Source organism: Biomphalaria glabrata, chromosome 15 (assembly GCF_947242115.1).
Source record: "Biomphalaria glabrata chromosome 15, xgBioGlab47.1, whole genome shotgun sequence".
NCBI lineage: Eukaryota > Metazoa > Mollusca > Gastropoda > Planorbidae > Biomphalaria > Biomphalaria glabrata.
Window position 1 is genome coordinate 19,811,977 of NC_074725.1, and position 10,706 is coordinate 19,822,682.

The 10,706-nt window shown below is 34.1% G+C and overlaps 1 protein-coding gene across 1 annotated transcript; it reads right to left on the reverse strand.

Moving 5' to 3' along the window:
• Positions 1–342: 342 nt before the first annotated feature.
• On the reverse strand, positions 343–7,937 carry LOC106073326 (general transcription factor IIF subunit 2-like). Its single transcript, XM_013233858.2, has 8 exons — positions 7,629–7,937; positions 5,312–5,391; positions 4,613–4,815; positions 3,430–3,456; positions 1,970–2,051; positions 1,698–1,791; positions 1,181–1,321; positions 343–620 (listed from the first exon to the last, which is right to left on the reverse strand). Exons 1-8 carry the CDS (start codon positions 7,707–7,709, stop codon positions 501–503), a joined length of 828 nt encoding a protein of 275 aa, XP_013089312.2. The 5' UTR covers positions 7,710–7,937; the 3' UTR covers positions 343–500.
• Positions 7,938–10,706: the final 2,769 nt, after the last annotated feature.

A 10,706-nucleotide genomic window follows, 5' to 3' on the forward strand; every position in this document is an offset into this window, starting at 1 on the left:
TAACGAGGGTGTCATGTGGCTAGCACAACGACCAACCGCCTTTACTTTTCCCCAACTAATGTCAGGTACCCATTAGAGCTGGGTGGACTCATAGGCGTCCGAAGATCCGAAATTAAAAATCCCAGCCTTCACCAGGATTCGAACCCCGGTCTCCGGTTCGGAAGTCAAGCGCTTTACCGCTCAGCTACTGCGCCACCCCAATGAGCCATAACTGGTGGTAATATGCTAAATGTAAATTGTGGGGCACAATTCGGAGCAATAGGTAAAATGTCTAAGGCCAGCTCTGCCCCCCCCCCCAATTAACATAACTAGTTTTGATCTAGTCAGAAAAACAAAATGTAATTTTTTTATACCAGATATTTTTTATTATTTGCTTTTTTTTTTTTTGGTGTAAGTAAAAACAAAGAAAGACACACCATCATTTTCCACCACAACCTTCCCATCCCATGAGAAAACAAAAGACAAGCACAAACAAAACACACACACAGCATGTTTGTTAACTATGTGGTTTCATCATGGGATTTATAATGTCTAAATTCTGGTTTGAGTTCCCACATGTTCTTGTGAGGGGCAGTCATGTTGTAGTTGCAAATCTCTTTGAGAATCTCTTTCAAATAGGGCTGGAAATAGAAACAAAAATATTACAAAATATGGTGATTAATTTTCTTAACAATAATCATCAATAGCTACATTAAAGCAAGCTTTTTTTTCACTTAAATTTACTTATTCTATAATAACAAGATTAAAAACATAGAATTAAAAAAAAAAAAAAACTAAATGAAAGAAAATTTTCAATACATTTTCATTATATCAATCACACATATGCAAAGATCTTCTTTAAAACAGTAAAAAAATACAATGGCAATATACAAAAACTAGATGAATCATACCAACGAGCACACCCTAATAGTTTTCCATAAACTCTAATTATATACATTTTTAGGCAACCAGTTCAAAGTTTTTCCTAATATTACAATAAACATACACATATTGATACCTTATAAACATTATGTACTTATGAATGAATTCTTTAAAATCAACTCTTTAAAGTAAACAAAGGAGAATCTTCCAAAATTTACATTAGGATTATTTGGTTTACTTTTTGATATTTGCATTTTTACAAGATAATTTCTACCAAGAGATTTTTATATTTAGAGAAGCAGTGTCTATTTCTACTTACCACTGGCTGCTTGGTGATTCCTACAAGGTCTTTGACATTGTAAAACTGGTGCTTTTCAAAAGCATTGAAAAGAACATCCATCACTTTCTCTTTCTCCGCCCGAGATCTTTTTTCTACTTTCTTTGTCTTTCTCTCTTCATTCTGATTAGTTCACAAAAACATAACTTTAATAAGATTTATCATCAAATTATTAAAACATTACAAATATTTTAATCAAAATTTATTTTGGAAACTGGAACCCAACCATAATGGGTACCTGATACTAGTTGAGGACAAGCGAAATGGTTTGGTCATTATGCTGACCACATGATACCATCATTGACGGTGGACTATAGAGACAGATGAGCTTTACATCTGCCCCATAGATCACAAGGTCTGAAAGGGGTACTTTACTTGTTAAAACTTTATTTCTCAATTTCCCTTAAAATGATATTGAAGTAACCAAAATAAAGAAATGAGTTTTGTTAATAATGAGATTGTAAGAAAAATGAAGTCCATTTAGGGAAAGAATACTTACAGAGATATGATCGTTGACTGGTTTGTATGACTGAACAATGGTTGTTAACAACTTGACTTGCCTCTGTGGTGTATTCTGAGCTTGAACTTGATCTCTGCACAAAAACAACAAAATTAGAAGAAGAATACTCAGTGATGGCAGTGCACAAGTTTAAATAGCAAAAAAAAAAGTCATTGAGATTGAGTAAAATTTTAGCTTATGGATGACATCAGAGATGCCCAACCTTTCTCACTGAGACAGCGTCTTTCTACCAGGAAAGATAATTTACATACTTTTTGAGCTGCTTGTACTGGTCATCAACAATTGGGTGGCACTCTGCTCGCTGCACTACTTTGCCTTCTACACTAATCCTTTCTGAAAGAACAGTAACACAACTATAAAGTATAAATCATAAATGGACAGTCTTGTGGAATTTGGTTGAATAATTAAATATTACAGGGGTGTCTCAAAACTACTAGTGGAGTAGGACAGGTGAGCTTATCTGATACCCTCAGTATCAGATTGTCAACTACAGAGGCTCAAGAATAATTGCTAATTTCTGCATCAATTCTAAGTTCAGGTCGGCACAGAACTTTTAAAAGGGAGCATTTGTGCACATCTGACTCTAGCCCTTACTCAAATAGAGTTTGATGATCAAGATGATCCCTTTGTATTGCCTTCAATGTTTTCATGTTAGGAGATAAAGCTATAACCACACTGTATGCGATGGTGTGGCACAGGCTTTTTTGGCACCAAAAGATCTGACACAAACACCCTCCCCCCCCCCCCCCCCAAACTATTGAATATATAATAAATATATATATATAGATATATATATGTATATATAGTATAATCCCCCAACTCCGTAAAATAATAAAAAATAAAAGTTGTCTCATGAATGAATATCAACTATGATAGTTTAAAGTCCTACCTGAGGCAAGGTGTTTGTGCAAAAGTCTTTTTTTTCTTTTTGTTCCCAAAAACAAATTTTAAAAATTGCTATTAGCTAGATATCCAAAAATGAGCTAAAAAAGGTTTAATTATAAAAATTGGTTTTATTCGAAAAAAAAAATGTTGGGTAGTGGTGATTTGGAGATGGTGAGACACTGTTAGCTGGTCGCACCAGGTGACAGCAGCCCTACCACATGCCCTCTCTCAACCTTCCACTATGGACAAAAAATAACTAACTTAAGACTCTCCCTGCACATTAAGTGGGGCAAACTGTCTCTACAGAAGTCAGTCTTCAGCAATCTCTGAGGCCTCTTCCCCTCTGGTGCCTACCGCCCTTAGGTCTTCCATGAAGGTATTGTGACAGGTTATAAGAGAACATCCTTGCTTGCATTTTTCTTGAATAGGCCTCCATGTTATTGCTACCCCTGGAACACATCATTCATTCTATCAGAGGACATGTCCTGCTAACCTTATTTGACACTGATTAAGTGGTCTAATGTGACCTGATCTCATTAAATGACTCCTAAAAACTGTCTTGGCCACATCTGCTGAGCCATATTTAGCCTTCTCATGATTTTTTCAGACGAGTTCCATGTCTTACAGGTGTATGTTGCCATTGGGATGATTGTTCTAAATAGTATTTTGTCTTAAGACAAGAAGCATGGCTTGTCGAAATGGACTGCTGTCTTGAAAGGAAGCTGCCTAGGTATGCAAACTAGTCAAACTGTTCAAGTACCAACTGACCCAGTTTAAACAGGGGCACTTTTTAATTTAATTTAAACTATAAAAATTATTAGCCTACCTGTATAAGTATCTTTACCAGGAATTTCTGAAAAAAAATTTAAAAGAAAATAAAGAGGATAAGAAAGCTAAAATTAAAACAAATGTTTTATAAAATTTGCTATTGATGCAGCTTGTTGATTTCAAATTCCTATAGTATCTGTAGATCTATTTTGAATGTTTAAATTGAACAAATAAATGTCAACCCTGTGGGAAATGATTTTTAAAACCACTAACATTAAGATTTTTTAAAATTCATGTTTTTTTTTGTCTATAAATAAAATTAAGATAATCTGTGTAAGCTATCAATTATAATCAAGTATCAAATAAAAGTCCTTAAAACTTCATAAATACATATTTGTATTTACCTTAATTAAGAAAGCTTTACTGGTACACAGAAATCAAAAAGTTAATCTAAAACCAATGTTAACATTTGACATTATGATCACATTACAACATTCCTACTAAAGTTAAAAATTATTTGAAAGTTCAACACTATCTCCAGCAAGTATCAATTAAGATCACTAAAACAACAGAGTAATCAAATTTTTGTCTTTATTTTTTCAGAAATAACAAAGATAACAACGCACATCATAAGGGTACCACTGATCTCATCACTGCTATACAACAATGCAATGACAAAAACACCCGTCTGCAGATTGAAAATAAACTTATTTACATGTCAGGCGCCCTCCAACCTCAGGGGATCAACAACCAACACAATTTTATATAAAATGAGATCGGCACTAACACTCCGGCATTTACCCTTTTATCTTTGCCACACATCGCCACTCCTTCCGATTTTCAACCCTTTTACACCTGTGTAGTTCATTTCTTTTCTGTCGTGACAGAGAACAACATCAGAAAGATAAGGTAACTAAAACCCATTTTGTGTTAATTGTTTGTCTTTTTTGTAGCTGATGAAAGACTTGTGGCCCAAATGTCCTATTGTTTTTTCTTGATCTGGCAGGGTTATCTATATGCATATTTACCGTATTATTTTTTTCAGGAGAGTTAGTAAGGTCAAATAAAGAAAAGAGAGGGTAGGGTAGCGTACTTCTGGCACCTGGCCACATCGGTAAGGTGCACTCTTGACAAAAAACAATAATAAAATAACTAAAAATAAATAACGAAACACAGCTTTAAACAAGGGGAAAAAGATAAACCTACAAAATACTTCACTTATGATCATGCATCATGAATACCTGTTTTTAACTGTGACATAACAACAAGATTTTGATTTCCGACATTTGTGACAATGAATTTATGGTTTTTGGACCCCACCATGGTTGGTTTCTTTGGAAGTGTGGAGGTGGTTGGCATTATAAGTCCATTACTATCAAGAACAGGACCAGCTTTTTTAGAGACATCAAAACTTGTGAAAACAATATCTGGTTTACTGGAGACTCTGAAAGCATCAAACAAAGAAATTAAAAATTCAGAAAAAGAGATTGACATCTGAAAGGTAAGCAAGCATCTAAAAAAATACAGGATGTTACAGAACATCATCTTAGTATATCAAGACTGCTGCAGCATGTATAAGAATTTATGACAGTGTGGAGTGACTTTTATTTAAACTACAATTTAGCACTTGTTACATTATCTTTTACTAACATAAGTAAATTAAGAGCTTGGTTCTTCTTCCTCGTTCTCATTTTTATGTTAGAGCGTTTAGATGACTAGACCAACACATGAGATGAAATGCACAGTGGTTTCTAAATCAGGGAGCTCTCCATATAGTTTTATTTCTATGGCTTGGTGAATTCAGGAACACTGTGAAAGTAATATTGTCCCAAGGACACTTTGACAGTGAAGTACTCAACCACAGGTCCATCATGTGCTCAGAACTGTATTTCAAGTTACGATGTAAATGTGAGTGTGAGTATAAAACAAACAAAACTTACCTTGGTTTTGAGATCCTTAGTTTCCCAACTTCAGTTCCATTTGCACATGTTTTCCACTGCTCTGACAAATACTTAGGAACCTAAAAAATATTTAAAACCGAAACACTGATGGCGGGTATTAAACATCATTGCGCAAGCAACAGCAGTCACTCTTGTTATGGATCGATTAGGAATTTGGCAGGAAAACTTAGTCGTTTCATAAAAATGGACAGTTTTGACTTAGAGACAATGATGAGACGATTTAAAAATCAAGACAAGGATTTAGGAAATAAACACAGAAGACATTTTGGCAGACGTAGAGTAAGGTCTCCTTTACAAACTGAAGTAGAGATTCAGCTTGATGACATTTGATGGTTCTATTCGTAATTATTAAACTTTGTGTTCAACAATAGTTATCAGCTTTGACTAACATCTTCTTCTTCTAGTCAGCTTTATTGCTGCTGAGCTGTGAGCTCTTTTGCAGACTGTTCCAAGGAAAAATAGTGTGCTGTTTTCTTTGACTAACATATATTGTTAGCCTATTGCCTGTGTTTTAAGTTGATTTTGTTATTCAAATGTTACCTCCTTTTGACTTATCTGGATAGAACAGTGGTGAAGTGCCTAACCCTCTTCATGAGCCATACCCAAAGCTCAAGAAAGCCAAATAGAATGACTTGACAGCATTTCAATAATAGTAAAGGAGACTAGATAATTGAACTGACTGACATGTTGAAGAATGATCTCCCTTGTTTATAACACTTTCAGCTTTTATGTGTTTTTATGTTTATTGAAATAAAAACTTTAGACTACCCTAATCTTAGCCCCTGAATTTCCTAAACTTAACCTCTAAGTTTCCTAACCCTACCTTATAGCCCCTTAGGCTTAATCCTGATATTTCAAGAAAAGACTGTAGACTAACCAAACACTAACATACTGTAATGAATCTCACTATCCAGGCTCTCTGCAAACTGCACCACACGACACCACAAACTTTAAGAACTTGACAACTCAGGGCTCCAAATAACATAATAGTTTTTTTAAATGTCAAATAAATACTGTACAATTGGCAATGAACACGTAACACAAGACAAATACAAATATCTCTCTGTTAACAACTGTACCAACTCTTGCACTGGCCTTTCCGTCTCATCCTGGATTTTTACTGAGCGGTCGTACTGAGCCCACTCATAGATCAGGAAGTTGTGACTGACTCAACTCTGATACTCTCGCTCTTTATATAGGGTCCCTAGTGGCCTTCTAGAACCGGAGGAACATTACTCTACCCTTCTGGTTGATCACATGAGTACAATCCTCGTGACACTCCTGAGCTCTATTCACTCTAGATGTTTCTACGAACTTCACCAGTCATCGTATCTGTGTTTATTACAATACATTCTACAGAAAAAGTTGTCAAATACTGAAAAGGTCAAATAATCAGGATTATGTAGTGCTGGGCCTTAAGAAATAGAGTGGTGTATTTTCAACGTGACAATATATATTTATATAATATGGTAACACTGTTTTAAATAAAAAAATTTAAAAAAACAAACTCAGGATAAAACAAATTACATATTTGTTATCAGTATTTTCTTAATATGAATTGTTAAAATAATATAGAAACTTAATTCCAAGACAGGTACATCTAGTCTCCTTAGCCTTCTAAGGGCTTGGCTGACATTCTAGGTATCAGATTTTCTGATTTGTCAATTCTCAATATGTACTCAATACACAAGTATACTGTTACGCTTCTCTCTCTCTCCTAATCAGCACTTATGTAAACACTCTGCTCAACACAACACATCAAACTCAAGAACTCCAAATAAAAATAGTCAATACCACACAATTGGCATCAAAATAAATCAATAAACTACTAAAAATGTTACACCGTACATCACCTTTCTAACTCTACTATCTCATCTTGGACTTGTAGGTTTCCCTCGATGACTCCACCAGGACCGTCTTCATGGTCCACTAACAGTCCTGTCTTCGCTGTCCTGTACTGTACTGTCTTACATTCTCTCTCTCTGGTCCACATGACCATATTTCTATAGTCATAATAGTCTATAGTGACTATAGACTTAGACGTATAGTCAATAATAGTCAGTATAGATTTTTTTATGATATTAGATCTAGATTTATATATATATTAATATTTTATTCTAGTTCTAGAACAGAGTTTACAGAGTCTAGACTAGATGCACTAGATCTATCTTATGATAGTCTTATAGACTTATCTAGATTCTACTTCTAGATCTATATCAATAAATTATAAATATCATGGGCATGGGATTCATGGTCATGATTGTCATGACCATGATTCATGATATTGGTAGCCTACCTTAACAAGCCAAACACCTCTTCCAGCCGCAGAAATATCCACATCACGAGGTTCGTGAGCTTTTTCTAAATCAAGTGACATTTAATAAATAAAATAGAGACTCTTTGAAACCTAGATCTAGATCTATTCCTTTCTCGGTCTAATCTATATTTAATATATTATAGTAGCTTCTTATATAAGGCACAGCTCATCGAATTCTCCTTTAAGAAACACGTAGACGTAGCTTTTTTTGTTTAAAATTAATTTGTTTTTGTTTGGAGCTAAAAACGACGTTTCGGGACAGTGCATGTCCAATTTTAAATACGTTCCTGTATTTTCGTTCCGCTTTTCCAAAGCAGATGGCAGTTTTTTAGATTCTCGGTAACCAAGTATGTAAAGCTATTGTTTTAACCTCCCCCGGCAATTCATATCCATATAAGGGATGAAGGGTATATTATTAGCCTGTTTGATCGTAGGCTGGTGGATATATCAAAATAAGCTTCCAAACATCTTTAGAAAGACATTCCAATCACATTCATACTGTAAGTTGTTAAATAAAATTAAAAAAGGAGGTGTTTCAACGATAATAATGAATTTAACACATTCTCCTATAGTGCACAAGGCAAAATCGTAATAAGAAATATTATTGGGATTAGTAAATCTATTATTTTTTCTTATCTTATCTTATATAATACAGACGTTACTTCAAAAAAGAAGATGATTACGTCCTACGCGTCATGCATTTAGTCATGCATATTAACCAATGACTTAAATTCTGCCAAGTCACTGGTTTTCCTGGCTAGCTCAGGCAACCCATTCCATGCTCTAATAGCACTAGGGAAGAAGGAGTATTTGTACAAATTTGTCCTAGCATATGGGACGAGGAATGTGCCTTTATCTTTGTGTCTTTCAGAGTATTTTATTAAATTTTGTTTTTGTATTTGAAGATTATGGTTCAGTGTTTTATGTATTATTGCTACTTTACTTTTGAGTCTTCTGTCCTGAAGACTTTCTAAATTTAGTGATTTTACTAAAGGTGTTACTCTAGTCAAATGTGAATATTCGTTTGTTATGAATCGCACTGCTCTATTTTGTGTCTGTTCTAGTTTCTTAATGTTTTCTTGAGTTGAGGGGTCCCAAACAGAGGATGCATATTCTATTATTGGCCTAACCAAGGTTAGATAACATTTTAGTTTTATGTTCTTATTTGATTTATAGAAATTTCTTTTAATAAATCCTAATGCTTTGTTTGATTTTTTTGTAGTTTCATCAATATGTGGATTCCATGACAGTTTTTCATTTATTATAACACCAAGGTATTTTGCGTTTTTAGTCTGTGTTACTGGTTTGCCATGAATAAGATAAGTGGAATTAATTTGTTTTAGTTTTTTTGTTACTCGATCTTAATGAATAAATGAATGAACGTGACCTAGATCGAGATAACTAGAATATATAATTATTGAATGAAAGAAAAAGTGCGGGCTGCTAATTTGAAGCCAGAGACCAAGCCCACTGTAGTGTAAACGTGGAGGGAAGGGGGAGAGAGTCATGAAAAGACAAAGAAAAGCATCAACGGGAGGGAGGAGATGTTAAGGTGTAACAAAACGAACATCCAAATTATGAAAATAAGAGGGTCCTTGGATGGGAATCAAAAGAAAGAGAGAGAGAGAATACATATGGAGCATAGTTGAAAATATCATATTTATTAAATTATAATAATTAATTTATAGATCTATAATTTATATAGATTTATTTCTGTCTGTTTCTACACATAGATTATATAGGTAGGCATATATAAATAAATAAACTATAAACGATATATATATATATATATATATATATATATATATATATATATATATAGAGAGAGAGAGAGAGAGAGAGAGGCAATATACTATAAATACATATTGCAAAAGTGAATCTACTTCTTTTAATACAATCGAAATAATTTTTAATTAACACAGATATAATTTATTAGCAATAACATAGTGGTGTTTCTTAACGGTGCTCAATGTGCGCTAAAGGAGAAAGCGCAAAAACTGCGTTTAGTTTTAGTATAGGAGCATGAAGTGACCTAATTTATTTTAAAATAAAATCTTGACTATGAGTGGTAATTCAAAGAAACACAGCTATTTTTATAGTCCTATAGTTGCAGAATAAGAATCTGCTTTCAGTTTTTTTTTTGTAAGTTAAACTGTCACCAAATAAAAAAAATAAAATAAAAATTTGACCTAGTTCCCGAATACGGTGTGCCTAATATAAGAATCTACTTATAGATCTAGAGTAAAGTGCGAAGTTCGAGCAGCCCCGATTTGTCAAGAGGTTCGAACAGTTCACTTTTTATTGCTAAAACTTTTTTATTTGAATGTTTACCAAATCACTACTATATTGCTACTGCACATGCACCTTTTTTTCTTTACTTCCGACACATACTATTTCCTTTTCCTTGTAAAGGCTAAGTTCATGGTGAGGTCAAACTCAGGAGGTGTGGAATTATTCTTTTTTACTACCCTGTAGTGAAGGAAATGGGTCATGGGCGTAAGGCTATTTTTAAGTCTGATGGCTCATCAGCATAAAGAGACTATTTGAAGTTGTGGAGGGTGGGAAATGGTGCAATGGATGGTGTTCTTGCGCTGGAGTAAAAAAAAAATGACTTCCATCAACCCATTCGAGCTTACTAACTGGGGAAAAATCCGCTCGAGGCAAAGTATGCTTGGCGATACCTACCCTACACCTCTTTGAACTCATATTTAATTTTAACCAAGCCTAGTGATACATTAAATTCGATCTATTTTTATAGAAAAAAGGACGAGGAATTCAGAGATACCATCAGTTTTTTCATAGGTCAGACCGTTACGGTGCTATAAAAATCCAAACGTGAAAATAGCTGCCTGCGGGCTTAATAATTTCGAACTTCGCACTTTACTATAGAACTATATTTACAAGTTTTTGGGAATTATTTGCCCCTGTTGCCTTAGGTAGATCAATACTGCCAACTTTATGTAATTATAAAAATTAAAAGCAGATATAGAGTAGAGTCACGATTGCGGAACAGTTTGCAGCTACTTTTAGTTTTCAATTTTTTGCTCCGTAATGGTT

Bases quoted from the DNA above. Each gene is read 5' to 3' on its own strand.
- LOC106073326 (XM_013233858.2), bottom strand. From the start codon at position 7,709: ATGTCACTTGATTTAGAAAAAGCTCACGAACCTCGTGATGTGGATATT. The intron at 2,052-3,429 runs GTAGGCTAATAA...CTGTTCTTTCAG, and splicing joins TGGTAAAGATACTTATACAG to AAAGGATTAGTGTAGAAGGC. The intron at 1,792-1,969 runs GTATGTAAATTA...GTTTTTGTGCAG, and splicing joins CAGTACAAGCAGCTCAAAAA to AGATCAAGTTCAAGCTCAGA.